We start from the raw sequence: 22594 nt of genomic DNA, 5'->3' as shown, positions 1-22594 counted from the left end.
CCGGAAGTGGTCGGGTACAATCTCGAGCTATGTGTCCCACTTGCCCGCACCGGTGGCAGCCTGCTCTCTTCGGTTTCGGACATGCTGAGGCGTAATGTCCCATCTCATTGCAGCTATAACACCTCACTGCTGCTAATGGTCTGACTGGTGCTGCTCTGATGGCTAAGGGTGGCGCCCTTGTCGGGGCCTGATAGTGGGGTCTTGGCCTCTTCCATGACCTATCCTTCGGCCCTGAGTGCTCGCTGCCTGTATAGACTGCCTTGCCTTTCCCTTTCGCATCTCTGTTCCCCACATCACCTGCTCGAGTCTTCTCTGCTTGCTCCAAACTCATAGCACTCTCAAATATCTGCTCCCGTGAAGTCAGGCAAAGGACTGATATCATGGTCTTGTACTCTTGTTTCAGCCCACGTAGATACTTCTGAGCCAAAGCAGTCGCACCCATAGGCCTGACATACCGATACAGTTGCGAGAATCGAGCATCATACTCTCTAATGGTCATGTCTCCCTGTACCAATGCCAGAAACTCCAACTCTAAGTCCTCCTGTACTGAGGCTGGAAAATACTTCTCTTGGAATATGGTGGTGAAATCTCCCCATGTGAATGTAGACACATCCACAGTCTGTCTCATGCTCTTCCACCAATCTAGAGCATCACCCTTGAGAAAGAATGTAGCTATCTTTCTCTTCTCAATCTCTGTGCACTCCATCAACTCAAAATAAGCCTCCATACCCTCGATCCAATGGTCAGCTACCATGTGATCTAGTCCCCCATGAAATATCGGAGCTGACAGTGCACTAATATCCTTGATCAGCTTCAACACTCGACCGTCATCTCTAACCGCAGGAGCTGGCTCATCCTGCTCCTCCTGCGGAGCAGCCTCCTCATAGAGGTTCTCCACGTTGCGGACTCGACCTGTGGCCCTACCTCGACCTCGGCCTACCCGCTCTACCTGTGGAGCAGCCTCCTCATGAAGGTTCTCCACGTTGCGGACTCGGCCCGCGGTCCTACCTCGACCACGTCCTCTCGCCCGTCCTCGGCCCTGTCCTCGACCCTTATCAGCGTTCATCACCTTCAAACAACGAAACACTTAGTCAATACTTGTGAAATCTCGAATTCAACTAAAACAGACTCAATAGGTATTAACATGAAATTTCAGGATATGATGAATCATCGAAGTATCATCACGATACTTCTCGGAGGACCAAACCATTAGGTATGGCTCCTAAAACACTCTCGCGTACCCGACGACATATCAATACCGATGAGCATGTGATGGGGGCCCGCCTGCAGTCGGATCATCGCTCCCGGATAATATTGATAATCGCCAAATACGCACTTAGGCTCTGATACCAACTGTAACGACCCCAAAATATCGAGCTTTAAAACTCAAAATTCTAAAGTCGTTAAACACCGAATAATCTCAAATAACTCGAAATCATTAAAGTGTAACAGCGGATCAATTCTGAGTTCTCAATACAACTCAGTCAACCAATTATTACAAACCAAATTTATAATCCATACATAAAATGGAAGTGTAATAATCCTCACAAATCACTCACAAATCTCACAAATGAAATTACACAACATCTCACACACAAACCCACGCTAAAACCTCACCACAAGTAGGATAAGAACGACTTCAAGCCTCTGTAGTCGTCACTCAACTCCCACTAATCAGCACCTGCAGAATGATCCCCTACACCATCGAATTGGTGCACCGGGATTGTAAACACAAACCCGGTAAGCTTATAGCTCGTATGAGTAAAATCACAATACAGTTCGCATATCAAAATATACGAAAGATCACAAACAACAAATATAAATGCCCCCATGAGCCAATGATCAGCCCATCTGGTTGACCCAAGAAATATGAAATAAAAAGCTCATGAGGAAATTAAGTAACCCTTCTGGTTACCCAATGCATTTATAATACGGGTACCAAGAACGCTGGTACACATCTGTTACCCCTCTCGTAATACACCGTTGATATTGGATAGCCACCCGCTACCCAACATCCAAATACACCGAGTACCCATGAGCAAATAACCACCCGTTACCTCACATGCAGTACTAAGGCAGACAGACTATAGCTCTAACTGTATCGTAACTTTCGCCCGGCCAAAGGCTAGGTTTCGACTTGCCAAACACGTACAATAATCTCACATCATATTGTACCAAAAATTCAGGTCCGAAGACAATTCACATTTTAACAATCTCAATGTTAAAAATCACGTACAATAATCCCACATCATATTGTACAATTCAAATCACATGCTCAATATAATCACAATAAAATCATAACAGTATATTATATAGCAAACTATATATATTCGTACTTATTTACCATTTATACAATATATATATAATCCACTATATCTTATACATGTCATATTTCACTACACATGCTCATTTCTCACTTCCGTCATCGAAATGACTATTTTTAATGAATTACTAACAGTACGTAGTTTAATGAACTATATATATATTATGTACCTATTACCATTATACTATATATATGTAGTCCACTAAATTATATACATGTTATAATTCATTTGATAAACACACTTGCAAAATGTTGAATCACCACGAGGGTAGATTCGTAAATTCAGTGAGATTTTACTCACCTTATTGACTTGAGCGTAATTCCTCAATTTCCGATAATAATCCCTTTCCTCGATTTAGCGATCACCTTAAAGAGATAAGACAAGCATTCAGAATCGTTTCGTAAACCTTTAAATGCCAAAACAGTAATAAACAGCTACTGTTCAGCAATTTTGATTTATACGAAGTTACTGTTCACTGTTCACTATTCACGGTTACTGTGCAAATATACGATTAATACGTATTTCTGTACGTATAAATATTATATACGTATTTCTGTACGTATAAATATTAATACGTATTTCTGTACGTATAAATACTATATACGTATTTCTGTACGTATAAATATTAATACGTATTTCTGTATGTATAAATAATAATACGTATTTCTGTACGTATAAATAATAATACGTATTTCTGTACGTATAAATATTAATACGTATTTCTGTACGTATAAATATTAATACGTATTTCTGTACGTATAAATATTATTACGTATTTTTGTACGTATACGTACGATTTAAATGTAAATACAACTCAGTAAATAAAATTTACTAAATTACCCTTTTACAAATTACTTTTTACATTTACTGAAAGTAATTTATAATTACATTTACCGAAGGTAAAAATTAATTACATTTACCGTAGTAATTAAAATTTACATTTACATTTACCGTTACACAGTAAATTACCAAAATACCCCTTTCAGTCAAAACTATTTACACCGCCTCACACGGCGGCGCGTGTGGCACACGCGCCACCTCCGGCCGGCTGCGCGTGGGTTCCACGCGCCGAGGCTAACCACGGAGCGTGTGACGCCACCGCCGTGCCTAAACTCTCCCCCTCCTCCACCTCTATCCTCCTACGGCCTCCGCCGACTCCTAGGCTATCCCTAGCCTTCTCACGCGCCGCCTCTAGGCGGCGGTATCTCCTCCTTCTTCTCCTCCGCTCCCCCTCTCCGATCTACTTCAAACTTCCCCAAATCATTCATAAATACAACAACAACAATCCAACAATCGATCTAACCAAAACCCTTACCTAAATCACGAATTGAAATCGTTGAAGTTCCTTGGTAGATTCGGACCGCCTGCGTTTTGCGTCCGAGAGTCACGCCGAGCTTCGCAGCGTCGCCGGTGATGCGTCGTGCTCGTGGGGTGGTCACGTCGTGGTGGTGAGGTCGTAGCTGCCGGCGGTGAGGTCCCCAAGCTTCAATCTGTCGCGTGGGATCGGGGGAGAGGCGAGAGGGAGGAACTCGGGTTCGTGAGGAAGAGAGAGGACCTCGAGAGAGAGAGAAGAGAAGAGGGAAGGAAGGAACTCGGGTTCGAGAGGGAGAGGTGAGATTGATCGGTGAGGGGAGAGAGAACCGAGTGAGGGAGAGGAAGAGAAAGTCGAGAGAGTGAGGGAGTGAGAGAGAAGAGAGCGGCGGGTTGAGAGGGTGAAGGGTTTCCAAATATGGGAACCCTAGTTGCAACCAATTACTTATATACCCCCTCCCAAAATCGGAAACCAACTTCCGTCGTTAATAACTTTTACGTACGTCGTCCGATTAGGACGCGTCACATATCCACGAACTCGTATCGACGAGCTCTACAACTTCCGTGAAGAAAGTTTTCACAACCGAGCGACGAAATAAAAGTCGATAAATTCGTTCGGAAACGTAACGTTTTCTTATTAAACGTTCTCGGAACGTTTCCGTTCCCGTTTCGTAACGTTTGCAAGCAATCATATTCGGTTTAAATCAAACTTCACAACTTTATAGAATTTAATTCAATTCAAATAATGTTTGAAAACGAGGGTTATTACAAGACCAAGTCAATTTTAAGTAGTACAAGTCTGCTGAATTATTGTGATAGCGCCCGGACAACGATCCAGCTGACTTGCCAAAAGTTAACGCTAGGATAACCATTAAACTGGAGAAGAAGCTGTCGCGGTGGAGTAGATTACCTTATCTCCGTGAGATTCACCAAGTTGAGAGTTGTATATTCTGAGGAGTAGTCACTTTCGCTGTTGCAATCGATCCAAACAAAATTGCAGAGTTTCTAAGAAAGTCCGTAGCAACTCGTGGATGTTATAACTAGATCAAATTTGAACGTATATCTTCGGCAAGCCTTCCGCAATAGAACTTTAAGGTATGTGAATAGCTACTGTACCTTAAAAAAAAGTTCCACAAAGTGAGAAAAAATCAGAAAGGAAAAGGCGAGAGATGGCGGAATATGCAGCTGTTTCAGTTGCTGTGAAAATGCTCACTAGTTGGTTGGTTGAAGAAGCAGTTCTGCTGAAAGGTGTGCGTGAGAAGGTTCAGCATCTTAGAGACACACTGAGTTGGATGCAAGGCTTCCTCCAGGATGCTGATGCTGTGCGAAATAGATCAGAAAGGTTTAAGGCTTGGATGTCACAGATAAGAGAAGTAGCATCTGATGCTGAAGTGTTGATAGAGACTTACATCAGCGAGGCAGCAGCACAAGGTTCATGTAGAAAAGTCCTGAAGCCAATTCATCTTCGCAAAATCCGAAGAAAGATTGAAAAGATTCAGGCCAGGATGGACAACATCTCCAAACAAAAGGAAAGTTTCGGGATAACTAGCATCAACAATCAAGGAGGTGAAGCAGTGAACTTAACAAATGAAAGGTTGCGATGGTGGAGACAACCGTCACCGAACATGCAGGAAGATGAGTTGGTTGACCTTGTCGAGGACACCATGGCACTGATATCACAACTGTGTACTATGGAAAGAAGCCGATCTGTAATTTCTATTGTGGGCATGGGAGGTTTGGGCAAGACCACTCTTGCAAAGAAATTGTACAATCACCATGATCTTGCGAACCAGTTTCATTGTAGATCCTTTGTCTATGTTACCCAAGAGTTCAATAGGAAAGAGATCCTTCAGAGAAATCATTAAAGATGTTGGTTGTCCTCACGATCGAGATGCCCTGGAACCTAGAAGAGGAGACTGGTAGAAATGCTGCACAAATTCCTGAAAGAAAAGAGGTATCTGGTGGTTCTTGATGATATATGGAAGGAGGGTTGGGATGGTCTTAAAGCTATTTCCTGGTCGGGAGATGGGAAGTAAGGTGAGGCTCACCACTCGCCTTAAGGATGTTGCTGTATATGCAGATCCAAGAAGCAGTCCGCACCAGCCGCGGAAGTTAACAGAAAATGAGAGCTTAGAACTGTTCCTCAATAAAGCACTCCCAGGACTGGATGATATCCCCTCTAACTTGCAGAAACTTGGAAGAGAGATGGTGGCTAAATGCGGTGGTCTGCCTTTGGCAGTAGTTGTGCTTGGAGGATTACTGTCCACGAAATCGAGAACCACAGTGGAATGGGAGCGCGTGCTTCAAAACATCCTTTGGCATCTGATCACTGCTCAAGATCAAATCTCTGCAATCTTAGCCCTAAGCTACATCGACTTGCCTGTCCATTTAAAATCATGTTTTCTCCATTTGGGTATATTTCTCGAAGATTCCCTCATAGAGAAAAAGTATCTGATTCGATTGTGGGTTGCAGAAGGATTCCTACCACAACAAGGAGAAGAAATCGAAGAAGGGGTGGCTGAAAATTGCTTTAATCAGTTACTAGATAGGTGCATGATCCAGGTGGGAACGCTAACATATCTTGGCAGCGTTAAAACCATTCGCATCCATGATGTTCTGAGAGGGTTCTCTCTCACAAAGGGGAGGGAGGAAAATTTTCTTGAAGTATATACGGGGAAAGAACATGTGTTAGCAGCATCTCACCACTTGACCAAATCTCCAAGGCTTGCCATCCACGCTACACTTGATGAGTACGCATTTCTAAACTCATATACCCATTTACGCTCCCTCCATATTCCCGTCGAGGTTGATGAAAACATAGACTTTACTTGCAAGAATTTCAAACTACTAAGAATCTTAGAATTATATTGCAAGAGTCGTGGGAAGCGTGATCGCACGGATCATAGTGTAGTTTTTGGACACTCATTAATTCAGTTGAGGTTTCTGGGAGTTAGACATGTAACTTATCGTACAAGTTTGTCATCCTTGAAGAACCTACAAACACTTGATATGAGATTTTAGTAGAATAAGCTACAATCTCTTATATATTGAACTGAATAATTACAAGGTATATATAGAATTCTAGACTACCAATTATTAGGTATGAAACCAAAGATTGTTTGTCAATTTCTACGGCTAGAGATTTGGTTGGTGAGATTTGGTTGGTGTATGTTGACTCATGCTAACACTCCCCCTCAAGTTGGTGCATACACATCGACCATGCCCAGCTTGCTAGGTGAGTCATAAAAAGCCTTCTTAGACACTCTTTTTGTGAGTATATCTGCAAGTTGATCTTCCGAATGAACAAAAGGAAAGATAATGGTCTCAGCATCTAGCTTCTCCTTTATAAAGTGACGATCAACCTCCACATGCTTTGTACGATCATGTTGTATAGGATTCTTTGAAATATCAATAGCTGCCTTGTTGTCACAGTACAGCTGCATAGCACACTTAGGCTTAACACCCAAATCTTGTAGCAAATTTCTAAGCCATAACAACTCGCACACTCCCTGAGCCATACCTCTGTATTCTGCTTCAGCACTAGATCGAGCTACTACCTTTTGTTTCTTACTCTTCCAAGTAACAAGATTACCCCCAACAAAGGTAAAATACCCTGATGTGGATCTCTGATCTGTAATATTTCCAGCTCAGTCTGCATCTGTGAAACCACAAACCTCAATGATATTGTTGTGATTAGAAAACATCACTCCTCTCCATGGAGCTGACTTCAAGTACCTCAAAATCCTCACAACAGCATCCATGTGATCCATACTAGGATTATGCATGAACTGGATCACTACACTTACTACATACGCAAGATCTGGTCTGGTATGTGATAAATAAATCAGACGTCCAACTATCCTCTGATAACGAGTCTTGTCAGTAGGCACTTGATCTGGGTACTCTGCCAACCGATGGTTCTGCTCAATAGGAGTATCAATTGGAGTGCAATCCAACATACTTGTATCTGTTAGTAGATCAAGGATGTACTTTCTCTGACATAGATAGATACCATCACTTCCCCGGGCTACCTCAATGCCTAAGAAGTACTTGAGTGTACCTAAGTCCTTCATCTCAAACTCTGTGGCTAGCTGCTTCTGTAATCTATCCATCTTAATAGTATCATTATCAGTTACTACCATATCGTCAACATATATAATTAGGGCTGTTACCTTCTCTTGTTGGTGTCTGAGAAATAATGTGTGGTCTGAATTACTCTTCTTGTAGCTAATTTTCCTCATGAATTGTGAAAATCTTCCAAACCAAGCACGAGGAGACTGTTTAAGATCATACAAAGACTTTCTTAATCTGCATACAAAGTTATCTGGAGAAGCTGCCATATATCCAGGAGGAAGATCCATATACACTTCCTCTATAAGTTCTCCATGAAGGAATGCATTCTTAACATCAAACTGTCTAAGTGACCAGTTTAAAGTAGCAGTAAAAGAGAGCAATACCCGAATAGTGTTCATCTTTGCAACAGGTGCAAATGTCTCATCATAGTCTATGTCATATGTTTGGGTGAACCCTTTTGCTACTAGGCGTGCTTTATACCGGCTTACTGACCAATCTGGATTATGCTTCACTGTAAACACCCAACGACATCCCACTGCCTTCTTGCCATGTGGTGGAGATACAAGCTCCCAAGTATTGTTCTTCTATAATGCTTCCATCTCTTCTTCCATCGCTTTCCTCTATTTTGGATCTCCCAATGCATCCTGCAGTTTATTAGGTATTGATACATCAGAAATTTGATTCACAAAATGATTCATATGACTTAGACACTCTTTTGGTAGACATAAAATTTGCCACATGATACTTAGCTTTAGCCTGAAGGGTAGGTTCATATTTTTTTGTTGGCTGACCTCGAGTATACCTATTTGGCAAGACATATTGTCTACTATTAGCTTCACTAGTATTAGCCCCAATGAAATGACTAACCTCAGATGAGTGATCTTCTGTACTAGGGGAACGTTGGTCAGGGGTATAAACAACAGTAGGAGAGGCAGGAGGGGCAGTTGTACTCTTAGCTTCTGGTACCTGAATCTCTGGAGTGACTATACCAGAGTCATCAGTAATCTCAACCGAACTTGTCACCATATCTCCTGGCTGACTTGTCTCCCCATTTCCATGATACAGCTCTTCAAAATATGAAATCTCCCCCTGAAGGGCAGTATCAGAAGACGTGAAATAGCTCATGTCCTCAAAGAAAGTAACATCCATAGTGACATAATACTTTCTGGTAGGTGGATGATAGCACCTGTACCCTTTCTGATGCCCTCTGTATCCAACAAACACACATTTAACCGCTCGGGCATCCAACTTAGACCTCTGATGTTTTGGAAGATGGACAAAAGCAACACAACCAAAAACACGGGCGGGAAAATTATGAAAAGATGGTAAGGAAACATGGGATGCAAGCACCTCATATGGAACTTTGCCTTTAAGGACACGAGATGGAAGACGATTAATGAGGGGAGCAGAAGTTATGACAGCATCACCCCAAAGGTATTTAGGCATATGGGCACTAAAGAGAATACATCGAGCCATTTCAAGTAAATGACGATTTTTTTCTTTCGGAAACTCCATTCTGCTCAGGTGTGTAAGGACATGTTGTTTGATGAACAATGCCATGTGCGTTAAAGAACTCCTGAAAGACACGATTCACATATTCCCCCCCCCCCCCATTATCATAACGAAAATTTTTTATTGTGGCATTATATTGTGTTTGGACAGTGGTATATAAGGCTTGAAAAGCCGGAAAAACCTCATTTTTGGTTTTCAGAAAGACAATCCATGAAAGACATGTGTAATCATCAATAAATGACGCATAATACCGCATTCCCGAAACAATAGACTCTTTGGAGGGTCCCCAAACATCAGAATGAATTAATTCAAAGGAAGGATACTTTTATTAGAAGTACTAGGGGAATAAGTAGACCGATGACTCTTGCCTAAAACACATGTTTCACAACGAAAAACTGACTCATCCACACCAATAAACAAAGTAGGCATGGATGTTTTCATAACACTAAATGAAGGATGCCCCAAGCGACGATGGCATAACCAAACTTCACTTAGCTTATCAGAAGTGGAGAGTAAAGCGATCCGGGACTGTGCCCTTGGTTTCTCTCTCGCATATGTCTGATCCAGATGAAACAACCTACCCTGTTGATACCCCCGACCAATTAACTCCCCGGTGAGAAGATCCTGAAATATCACATACATGGGAAAAAATGTCACAGAGCACTTAGCTTCAGTGTCTAATTGTGGGACCGATATCAAATGATGAGATAAAGCAGGTATATATAACACATTGTGAAGCTCTATTGTGGGAGTAATACGAACTGACCCTTTCCCTAATACGGGGAATGCCTCACCATTAGCATTAGTAACATATGGTACTAGTGGAGGAGATAATATAGTAAAATAAAATTTGTCATAAGTCATATGCTCGGACACACCAGAACCAATAATCCATGTATCAAAACCACCAAAGTGAGAAATATGTAAAGCCATACCAATCTTACCACGACCAGCTATTGATGATGTGGGTGTTACGCCTCCTATTGTATGATGATCGTGTCCAACCACACCATAAATATCTGGTTCCTGGACCAGTTGAATAGCTGCTTTTTCTTTAGGACGATAATTAGGCCTTTGGGTCCTAAGGTGTGGATACAACTTCCAACAGGTTGCACGCGCATGGCTTGTATCTTGGCAATAAGAGCAAGGAGGGCGAGGCTGATTCCCGAAGCCTGGTGGTGGTCCTCGGTGATGAAGTGGAGATGAAGTGGCCTGCTGAAGGGGTGGTGCTGAAGATCTAGCACGAGTAGTAAGGCTGTAAACTTCAATTTGTGTCTGATGAAGGCTGTTCTGCTGAGATTCATCCTTACATATATATGTGAAAGATGTAATTAAGCTAGGTGGCTTGGTCTGGCGGAGCAATTCCCCTTTCGCATTGTTATGTTTAGTATCAAGACCTTTCAGGAAATGGTGAACTCGCTCAAGTTCCTTCTCACGTTGGTACCAAATAATATCCTCGTGATGTTTGATCATGCAAGAACGTTTCGCATCAATCTCAGCCCAAATATTTCTTAGTTTGGTGAAATATTGCGCCACCGGTTGCCCATCTTGTTGCATCGCCAAAGCGGTGCACATTAACTCATGAACCTGTATGAAATCAGAGTCATTAGTATATAAGCCTTCAAGTGTCAGTCATATTGCCTGCGCAGTGTCACATGCCTCCACCAAATCAATTATCTCTTCGTTCATAGCTTTCCATAAGACGGACATCACAAGGCCATCATCGGCGTCCCACTTAGTGTAGGCAATAATATCATCTGCATTGGGAGCCTTAGTAATTCCGGTTACATGCCCCATCTTGTGCATGCCTCGAAGATGAGCCGTCATAAGTCGCTTCCATTTGCAGTAATTGGTCCCATTGAGTTTAGTTCCCCCTAAGGACCCACTGTCAGAACTCTTGACAGATACCTCAAATTTCGGAACATCAGCTTCGTCTCCAGAACCCATTGAAAAGGAATATGAAATCCGGGTCGGGTCGCAATCCGGGTCGGGTTGCAATCTGGGTCGAGTCGCAATCGAATACGGGCCGAGTCGAAATTGAATGAGGGCCGGGTCGAAATTGAATGCGGGCCGGGTGGGTCGGACCGGGCAAATACAAAAACGAAGCTAGGTCGTTAATTCGATCAAAAACCAAGGCAGCTGCGGAAGTTGCTGGGCAGATCCAAAAACGAAGCTGAAGGTAGAAGGAATGAGGCGCGCGTGTTGCGGCGGGCTTGGCCTGAGGGAGCGGCGCCGGGGTCCAAAGAGCGGCGTCAGGCGTACGATGTCGACGAGGTCACGGTGGCGATGAAAGAGGCGGAGCAGCAAGCAGCATGTAGCGCCGGAAGGAGTGAGAGCCGCTGGACGCCGGAGCTTTGAGTGAGGACCGCTAGACGATGGCGACGTCGGAGGCGCTGAGGACCGGAAGTCCGGTCGGGTTTCGGTGAGGAGCGTGGCAGCGGAGGAGTACGGTAGTGGAGCAGCACGGCAGCAGAGCAGCGGAGGAGCACTTCACGTTACGGTGCCGAGCTTCCCCAAAAACAAAAGGTAAAAACCAAAAACCCAGGAAGAAAAAACAGAGCAATGCTCTGATACCAAGTAGAATAAGCTACAATCTCTTATATATTGAACTGAATAATTACAAAATGTTTATAGGATTCTAGACTACCAATTATTAGGTATGAAACCAAAGATTATTTGTCAATTTCTACACATGCTAACAATTTTGTGGTTCTTATGGATGTTCAAAGAGCTGAAGATAGAGAATCTGAGACATTTACTCTTACCTGAGATGCATCCAATTGATTTGACATTGGGTACCATGACTCATTTACAAACTCTCAAGGGCATAGAGGGTGGAAAATGGATAGAAGATGGTTTGGCCAAAATGATAAATCTTCGACGACTGAAGATTAGAACACTATCACGAGAAGGGGTGACCAAAGTGATCACTATCGTAGAAAGCTTGTGCCACCTTCAATCGTTGTCGCTGAGCAATATTGAAGATGAGAGAGAATTATTTCCATCACTTGACGGACTGTCTCGATGTGACCATCTTCAGAAGCTTCGTTTATGTGGAAAGATAGAGAAGCTACCTGATGCAAATGGATTCCCTCCAAACCTCGTGAAGCTAGTTCTGATGAGATCCAACCTCCCAGAAAATTCCATAGATATTAATGGGGATCAAGTATCGAAAACAGGCTTCAAACAGACACTCAAAAGACACTAGAAACAAGGAGCAGCAAACTCACGTAACAAGGCAAATCCATGCCAAAATAGGGCAAATCCATGCCACAAATAAACTGATTTATCTCATAAACAATAAGCCCTCTTACAACGATTACAATACCTATATATATAGGGTTTACAATACTTGGAACATAAGTAGACTAAATCTAATATGGAAAGAAATTATAAATAAATCCTACATAATTGTAATATATTCTCTAAGAATCATAAATAATGAAATATTAAGGATTGTAAATATATAATTAAATAGCTAAGTAATAACTTAATATTGCCCCATAAATGCTCCTGCATCAGACTCTCCAGGTTGGAAAGAATTCTCCCTCGAATTCGAGCCATGAAGTAGAGAGAATCCTGATGAAATCTTCCACGACATCCAAATCTTGATCGATCCTTTAGCTTGCCATTGAAGTTGTCTGTTCCATATAAATAAATATTTAGAATACCTGCCATACCTTGACCTCGACAATTTATTCTCCAAAATTGAATTCATAAATCCAAAGGCTTTCCCACGTTTCTTGAGAAAATTGACGAGATTTATTGACGCCTTCCAAAAGAAACCTTCTACACCAAGAAAGTCTACTTCTTGGCCGAACCTCATCGAATATGAATATGCGGCCACATCTGCAGAGAAGGGTGTTGGATCTTCGATGCTCGAACTTGAAAGTGAGTCACTTGGTATACAATTATTTATTGGAGGTACAAATTGTACAGCTAATTCTTCCTTATCGGACCCTTTGTCTTCATCAAGTAAACAACTAATTGGCATGATAATGTAATTTAAGGAATCATGGTCAGTGATGACAACGTTCCTTGCCTCTCCAGTTCCATACTCCTATCGAATTCCAACATTTATGTTTGAAGGCAACGCGCTCTGGACATCAGTTTTTCCAACTTTGTTGTTTACCTTTTCTTTCCCCGCACCACAATTGTCACAAGAATTAGCCCCACAAAAATAATTATCATAAATAGGTGTTTTATCGAAACTTACGACTCCATCTTCTTCAAGTTGGCTTCCCATGCGAATATCATTGCTAAGCTCGCCAAAATTTCGATCAACAACACCATTCTCCCAAACTTCTAAATCTTCATATGAATAAACATCATACTTTGGTGGTTCATCAAAATCCATGAAACTATTTTTTTTTTCTAAATTTTGATTAACTGGAAAAGTAAAGATAGATTGTGAACCTGCATAGTCGAAACTAACCGGTTCTCCCCTCTCGTCCGACTCACATAACGGAGCACAATGATGAAAAGGGCCAACGTAGATCTCCTTGTCAAAACCGTCACCATCTCGGTAAAAAGTTTCGATGTGATCAACACGTTGATGATAGGTGGTAACGTTTCTCTCCCCGTCGGAACTCCTACGACTCCTTCATCGAGTTTCGATGCGATCGATACGTTCCTCAAGTTGCTTAAACATCCTTTTGATTTCAGCCATGTCATTATTGACGTCACGACCCTCCATTCTAAAACCTCCCCTTGGCAACCCGATCGGAGACATGGAATCCACCAAGCTCTTCCCAGAGCTCTGATACCAACTAATGGGGATCAAGTATCGAAAACAGGCTTCAAACAGACACTCAAAAGACACTAGAAACAAGGAGCAGCAAACTCACGTAACAAGGCAAATCCATGCCAAAATAGGGCAAATCCATGCCACAAATAAACTGATTTATCTCATAAACAATAAGCCCCCTTACAACGATTACAATACCCATATATATAGGGTTTACAATACTTGGAGCATAAGTAGACTAAATCTAATATGGAAAGAAATTATAAATAAATCCTACATAATTGTAATGTATTCTCTAAGAATCATAAATAATGAAATATTAAGGATTGTAAATATATAATTAAATAGCTAAGTAATAACTTAATATTGCCCCATAAATGCTCCTGCATCAGATATATTAGAGAGGTTGCCAAACTTAGAGATGCTTTCGTTGGGGTATGGGTCTTACCCCTTCAGTGAATTGCTTTGCTCATCGGAAGGGTTTCCGCAACTGCAAGTCCTACACCTAATTGAGGAGTATTTTGAGGTTTGGACGGTGGAAGAAAAGGCACTCCAGAAGCTCAGGCAGCTGACGATAGCCGGTTGCTCAGAATTGAAGAAGGTTCCAAAAGGACTCAAGTCGTTGACAACTCTTCAGGAATTAGATGTATTTGGTTCAAATGAGTTGTATGGGATGCCTCTAAGTGCTCATGAAGGCCTGATCGCATTCACAAAAGAACAGTCGATCAGATTAGTGCAAAGACATGACTACGGTATGAAAAATCATATGAGATGGTTGTGAGCCCATTAATTTTCGCAACGTAGTTGTATCTGTCGATTAAATCTTTGTTTAAATTTTATATATCTTTTTTCTATTTCTCCCAGTGTAAATTGTCTTATATACCATAAGTTCAATTTATGCACACAAACACATGCTGTAAATTAATTAGAACAATGCAAAACTGATGAGGGAGGAGGAGGGGGAGGGGGTGTATCAGTTTAAGAATCGGTATGTAATGCAATCCCAACATATATAGCATGCATGTTGCAGCAGATTCAACGGTTTTGGAACACTGTCAACCGAATCAATCGCATATGAATTAATGAAATGACGAATGCTCCCAATGTGAAGAATGAATGTATAAAAGTAAAGTTCGTAGGACGACACATAAAATCATTCGTATTTCCAAACTTACAATTACCCTTGTGCTAACCAAATTCGGAACGTATAGTGCAAGATGTTTTAGCAGAATTATCGGCGTTGCTCACCGCCTTACGCCCTTGCCACGATAAAAGAAACAGACATGATTGCTGTTGTCAAGTACAACGTGATTGTTGAGAAGGGAAACTGTATTTTTCTAATGAAGATTGATGGTGCTTGTACATCTTTGGTGGCACTAGCTCAGCATGAACATCAAGAAAATTCGCAGCTGAAAAAGGGCTATCAAACTTGTAGTCGAAATTAAACGAAATAAACCTTTGTACCAAAAAAGTGAGAAGGTAGTCTGATTGAGTTTCTTAAAAGAGCTAGGGAGGTAAGATGGCACCGCACTAGGCCCCAAACCCCTAAATTTTTCACAATTTCTTACTGCGCACAGAACAATAACCAATTTAAAACATCAAGTTATCAGGCATTAAGAGCACAAAACTCTCTACACGAACACTACATAACACAGAAATGAAACACCTCTCTTGCAGGCAGTGATGCAAATTAAGGTTGTTGCCACATATGAAACAGAATCTAGAATGTGTACTTATAATTCAGTATCCAATTTCCATTTGCATTAAGAGAAATGCAACACTGGTTACATTGTTAGATATATAAAAATAAGGAAAGGAAAAGAGAAGTTGCACACAATTTTCTGAACATATAAACTACATGACAAGGCTGTCAAGGCAAACAGAAAGTGCCCCTACACTAACTGCCTAGAGCTGCAAATCATGTATGAACTATGAACTATGCACTATGCAAAATCTTCACGTCCATGGGAATGATAAAAGGACTCTCAAACTTGTAAACAAAATCAAAACATCAAGCATTTACTTGACAAAGTCAGAAGTTACTTTGATCAATAAGTTTATTCAAGATGCTAGTCATGAGAGCATCCCTCCTCTCAGCTCTGCTCTCTTCTCTCACCCTCCTTTGTTCTTCCCTCTCCCTCCAAGCTTTCTCCACCATTAACCGCTCCCTCCCCACCTTCACCATTCTCTGTCGCCATTCCTGCTCAAACAAGTGCCGCTCCTGTGCCCGCCTCCCCATCATTTCTCTCCACTCAATCTCCATCCTCTGCTGCTGCTTCAAAAACTTCCTAAGCATTTCCGGTACACCACCACTCCCACTCCCAAAACTTGCATTCCCATTCACGACTCTCGGCATTTCCACTCTCTCAACCTTCCTCTTCTTCACATTTCCATTGTTATTATCCTCATCCTCATCAGGGTCCTCCGATAACTCATCCGAGGATCGCCCTGACCTCCCTTTCTTCACCCTCTTCTTCAAACGCGCAGCACCAGCCTCGGATTCAAGCAGCAATCTCTGCATATTCCTTTCTCTCTCAGTAAATACCTCCTGCAATTCCTCAAAAAATGGACACTTCCTCCCCGTCTCCGGATCAGACGTCCCCTTCCCCTGAATAAATATCACTACACTAATCAAACTACATCCCATGATCTCCTAAACTCAATCATTGACAACCTAGTAATCAAACTAAGGATAACCTAGCAACCAAACTAAAGAATAAGGATCAGTTGGTGAAAGAAGTGAAATGAAAAACATAACATAGAGGGTTTCAAGCTCACATTACCTTGTATCGAATCAAAAGGTTCTTCCACTTACACTTGCACTGTTCTGAAGTTCGTTTAAAGCCTCTGGCATTCATCCTAGAACTGACGGCTTCCCACAGAGCCTTGCTGCGCTTGGCCACAGAGGAGTCCTTCTCCAGCTCCCCACGGATCGCGATCAGCTCCCTCGTCTCCTCCGGGCCCCACTGCCCTGTAGGACTAGTCACCATCATCCTCATTGTCTCAAATCCCATGCTCTGATCATCTTCTTCTCCTCCGCCGCCGTACATCTCTTCCTCCGCCAACGACGCCGTTTTTGCTCCCAAAATAAGAAACCTCGGGATTTTCGAATCTGGTTTCTGGGGGTGAGAGTTGCTTCAATCAGCTCCGGTTTTCGATTGTGTTCTGACTATTCTGAAGGGTGGCTTCAATTTCAGAGGAGTTGTATACAGAGAAATGCTCTATTTTCTGGTTTGTAGTGTGAAAACATATAGTTCGGGTTTCTTGTCTTTGGGCTTGGGCCGGTAGTCCACTACTAAACGGGTTGTACAGAAAGTACTTGTAGAATAAGAAATTCTGTCAAACCCGTATGTTTGGAACTTGCAGAGTTCAAAAGCCTAGATTCTACTTAGACCTTCACAATTGCTCACCAACCTCCATTAATTTTTAATTATTATATTACATATATGTATTCTTATAAACAGACAATTTTAAACGTTAAATTCGATAATAATAAAAACATTTAATTATTTTCTTTTTGTAATTATCATTCAATAATAATTAAAATAAGGTTGTTTACAAATCCTGTCAACCAAGATTTAGACTTAACGTGAAGACATCAAAGACACCACCATCTTCTACCTCTCAACCCCTAATTATCAACATCATATACGTATCTCCCTCCCTCTTCTCCCAATTATAATCTTTCATTTTTTCTAATATTTTTTACATACTTAAAAATGATTTTTCATTGTTAGACTCTTATAATAATAATTAACTGGAGTTGATGTATATTATTAATTACCATTGGTTGTTCGAATTAATACTTATTTGAATAAAATAGTTTAAAACGGATATCTTGTAAAATCTTATTTATAGTTGAGCAAAGAATACAGGTTTAGCAACATGTGGAGCTTGAAATGAATGATGAGATAAAAAAAGAAAAAAAATGAAATTGAGGTCATGTGAGTGAATAAGAGGTATAATAAGTAGCTAATTGAAATATAAGTTAATAAAATATTAAAAGTTATTTTGGTAAATTAAACGGAAGTCTAGTGAGCAAATTATTATATTCAAAAATAAAATAGAGATATAAATAGCATGAGAGGTCTAGTCAGCAAATTTAGAGACCCCAGTAGCAATACCCATTAATCTAATACAAATCAACCGTAGTCTCTACAAAATCTAACTACACAGTTATCCTCATATTTCCCTATGTTACTGAAAATTTTAACCAATATAACCACGAGTGTCGTGATATAACATTTAACCAACTTGAAGACGAACCCTAGCTATCAATATTTTTCACATAAAAGATAAGTTCACCATCACATTCATAGTTGCATATAGCCAATTGAATGTAAGGATTAGTTCTAGCGCGTAACCTTTGGAGGCGGTTCTTTCATGGGTAACGGAAAACAGCTGAAGCACATGTTCTATGGAAATAATGCCTTGGAAGGACACGTATAACATCAGGATTTTTCACAGAACAGTTGGATTGACCAAAGCAAGCATTCTAGCCTAACTCACTAGAATAAGTGACCCCAATCACTTCCTAACTGTATATACCAGAACAATTCAACTCAACACTCAACAAATAGCATATATTGAGTCTAAAACTATAAGTATGTCAAGTGACTACATCATCTGCAATCCTATATAGCCAGATCATTTCCAGTTTACAAGAGAACTGTATATATCATTGATGAATAATTATAATTAGATGTGAAAAGTCCAATGTAATCTACAACTAGCACTTGATGTTAGAATATCCCAAACTTGTGTATGACCATAATCACCGTATCACTAAATATAGGCTTTGAACTACAAAAGTTGTTCATCGATTTCCTATAGTCAACTCCCCTCAACTCGTCCTATATAATCCCATGTCATTTTCATCCTTAATACCAACCCTAACTATTCCAACAGACAATATATAAAAGCCATGATCATAACCAAACATAGCCACTAATTCTAGTTCATATTGAATTAGCAGAAACAAACTACACATAAAAACAAGGACATATTACATAGTTCCAAAGAAAGATTTACCAAGAAATTCAACCATGAACCAAGAAGACAAGAGATTTACCTGGTGCTTTTAACTTGTTGGAGCACCTAAAGCTCAAGACTAGCTCGAAGGAGTTAAATTCGGCCTCCGCGGAGGTGATTCTAGGCGGCGGAGCTTGATCTGTAAATGGGGAGGCGACGGACGAGCTACTAGCTCCGCCTGAGGAGGCGAAAGAGAAGCAGGGGCTGAAGAGGCCATAGTGGGGGTTGTCACTACCAAATTGTCACATCTCGGAACCAACTTCGTTGTAACACGATATTGTCCGCTTTGGGCATAGCCCTCACGGTTTTGTTTCTGGAAGCTCATGAGCAACTTCTCAGTATGTCACCCATCTTAAGATTGGTCTACCCTGAGCAAGCTTAACTTCAGAGTTTTCATTCCTTCCGAAGCCATTGAACCCCCATAAGGCCTCGTGTTAGATGGAGGTGGACATGTACATATAAGACATATCACCACCTCTCCGTTGACCGATGTGGGATCTTAGTACCAATATGCTTGCCGTTCTCATGTGTGGATAGGTTTGAGCAGGAAATGAGGAGCCTAGTGTCGTAAAGTAAGATGGATTATTTGCTTTTAAATCAAATCAACATATGAGGTTCTCATTACCATCTTTATGGGAAACTTCTTACTCGATCTTCACCATGACTTCTACTTTGTTTTTGCCTGTTATTAACTTATTCTATATTATCTCTTCATCTTAATTATGGCTTCTAGATCTTTTGCTTTGGGGTATAATGTGGGTCTAGTTAAATAGACCAATACCAACAATAATATACGTACAAGATATTGTATGTGGCCTTATGCTCCCGTCCTGTTTACATGTTCTTATACATAGGATATTGATACATAAACACTTCAAGGTTGTTAACTGCGGAATTGAAAACAACCACGACACACACAACAAGAGTAATTAGGTCGAAGAAATTATTCTTCTCTTATTATTGTGCTTAAAAGTTATAGTCTTTGTTCTCTACGTTTTTGCTACAATAATACTTTGTTTCACTCTGGCTTTGACTCTAGGCTGAAACCCTCTATTTATAGAGTCTAAAACTCCATAAATCCTAATCCAACTAGAAAATTACTCATCCTAGTTAGACTATCTATTCCTTTTCCAACTAGAAAAAAAAATCTAATTCCTAAAAGCTAAAGGATACACTTATATCATGGTTTCCCCTCTTATAGGAACTTAAACATTAAAACTGGAGATTAGGAAACTCAAGAGTTCCCTTTTCCTTATTGAATCATTTAGCCTTGTTTGGAGCTTAACTACCATGTCTAATCAGAAAACGCCATTAGCTCTCAATTACGTGTTGTAGTCACCTTTCGCTCCAAAATGCAATCTTCAACTAATGGATCCTCTCGATCAAACCACAGTCTTCAACTGATGGTAGAATCGTCTTGTTGTCATCGTTGTCGCCGTCATCATCAAGCAGTGGCGGTTCAAATAGCTTTAGGTACTCGGATTGATAACCGAGTACATCCGGGTAAGGTGGCAAATCTAGCTTGAAGGCATTGTCTCCAATATAATCTACTCAAGAATACGAAAAAGACCATACCGTAGTGGTTTGATCTTCCTACCTTCCCCCTTAAGGCGTTCCTTACTCAGTTTTAACCATACAAGGTCACCAAATGCGAAATTACAAGGCACTCAATGCTTGTCATGCTTAGCCTTGTACGGTTGCATGAATCTGACTAATCATCTCCAGGAAACGATGTGCTTGAAGCCTATCACTCCCCCCCCTTTCCTGGTGACCATCTCAAACCGTGAACACCACGTCAAAATGACTTAGAGGCATATATTAGTAGCACGTTTCAAAATGTGACGTTTTTGAAGAGTTGTGTATTGCCATGTTGAATGCAATCTATAGATATGGAAGACTCTCATCCCAAGTCTTCAGATGTCTAGCATTGTAACCCCTTAGCAGATGCAACATGGTGCAAGAGTCAGGACCATGCACCACCAGACTCCCCACGGAGACGGCTACCTCTGATTACCAACTTGATACGAAACACTTCAAGGTTGTTAGCTACAGAATTGAAAACAACCAAAAGAGACACACAACACAAGTATTTAGGTCGAAAAAATTATTTTTCTCTTATTATTGTGCTTAAATGTTACAATCTTTGTTCTCTATGCCTTTACTACAAGACCACTCTGTTTCGCTCTGACTTTAGCTCTAGGCCGAATCCCTCTATTTATAGAGTTTAAAACTCCATAAATCTTAATCCAACTATAAAACTACTCATTATCCTAGTCAAACTATCTATTACTTTTCCAACTAAAGTTTTAATTCCTAAAAGCTAAAAGATACACCTGTATCATATATATATATTTCAGAAGGTAATGGATAGTTGTATATGAATTTGGTTTTCATATCCTTATTTACTTTTAGAGTTATTGATTCTTCACATATGAGATAACAATATACGTTGGCTCGATCAGGGCTATACATTTTTTTTAAACATGAGACCGGATCAATTTAACGATCTTTGTTCATGCATGCGTATGTTATATGTTATGTTAATATTTCTTTGAGATTTTATGTAACTAATCTGAAGACTTATATATGCAGTAAGTTATCATTTAATGAATTCTTATCACTATATAAACTTTAAAGAACTCATGTGAGTCAATAAAACTTCTCCGCTACGGTGAATAATGTCATCATTAGAGTAAAATAGGTTATCATATATATTTGGCAAAATTGGCAAAATACACCTCAAACTTGGCTGAAATTGTCAATTTGCACCCCGAACTTGTATTTGAGTCAATTTACCTCCTAAACTTGATAAAATTGTTAATTTGCATCACATCCGTTAAATTTAACTGTTTATATCTAATTTTGTGTCATATGTCATGCACATGAGGGGTAATGTTGTCATTTTCTATTTATATTCTTCTTTAAATAAATAAAAATATTCTTTAAAAAAAAGATTATTTTTTTAATCAAATTATTTATTTACATCTTTTTTCTACATACTTAACCCTACTTCGGATTATATATTCAACATACCCACCCATTCAAATATAGTGTGATGTGTATATATATATATACATTTATTTTTTATTTTGAATGTATTTATTTATATTTTTATAATATCTTTGAACATACCATATCACGTAAAATAGTAAATATATAAATCAATAACATGTTTCGAAAAAATAAAAAAAACATAGTAGCAAGTATTCCTCTTAAGTAATTTTATTAATTTATTTCATTATTAAATATGAATAAATATATAATGACAATATTGCCTCTCAAATGCATGACATGTGACTTAAAATTGGATGAAAAATATTAAATTTAACGGATATGGTGCAAATCGGTAATTTTTACTAAATTTAGGAGGTAAATTGACTCAAATGCAAGTTCATGGTGCAAATTAACAAATTATGGCCAAATTTAGGGTGTAAATTGACATTTTTGCCTATATATTTCCCTAAAACTAGAGACATGTAAGTTCATCTTAAACAACCAATATAGGACAACAATCAAATTGGAAGTAAGAGTAAATATAACCGAAAAACCCTTAAGTTTTCTATATAAGTAAAAGAGAAATGTCAATCTAATTAAG

At 40.1% G+C, this 22594-nt stretch overlaps 2 protein-coding genes across 2 annotated transcripts; one reads left to right on the top strand and one right to left on the bottom strand.

Moving 5' to 3' along the window:
• Positions 1 to 4804: 4804 nt before the first annotated feature.
• On the top strand, positions 4805 to 6656 carry LOC126795575 (putative disease resistance protein At1g50180). Its single transcript, XM_050522386.1, is given in 2 exon segments — positions 4805 to 5629; positions 5631 to 6656. Coding segments are annotated over 2 exon segments (1851 nt in total).
• A 9060-nt stretch (positions 6657 to 15716) lies between these two features.
• Positions 15717 to 17159, bottom strand: LOC126793236 (trihelix transcription factor GT-3b-like). Its single transcript, XM_050519698.1, has 2 exons — positions 16752 to 17159; positions 15717 to 16576 (listed from the first exon to the last, which is right to left on the bottom strand). Exons 1-2 carry the CDS (start codon positions 17016 to 17018, stop codon positions 16001 to 16003), a joined length of 843 nt encoding a protein of 280 aa, XP_050375655.1. The 5' UTR covers positions 17019 to 17159; the 3' UTR covers positions 15717 to 16000.
• Between the last annotated feature and the right edge of the window lie 5435 nt (positions 17160 to 22594).

The sequence above is a fragment of the Argentina anserina genome, chromosome 5 (genome assembly GCF_933775445.1).
Source record: "Argentina anserina chromosome 5, drPotAnse1.1, whole genome shotgun sequence".
Classification (NCBI taxonomy): Eukaryota; Viridiplantae; Streptophyta; class Magnoliopsida; order Rosales; family Rosaceae; genus Argentina; species Argentina anserina.
Note: the sequence above shows the minus strand (reverse complement) of the source record. Positions and strands in the feature narration are given on the sequence as shown.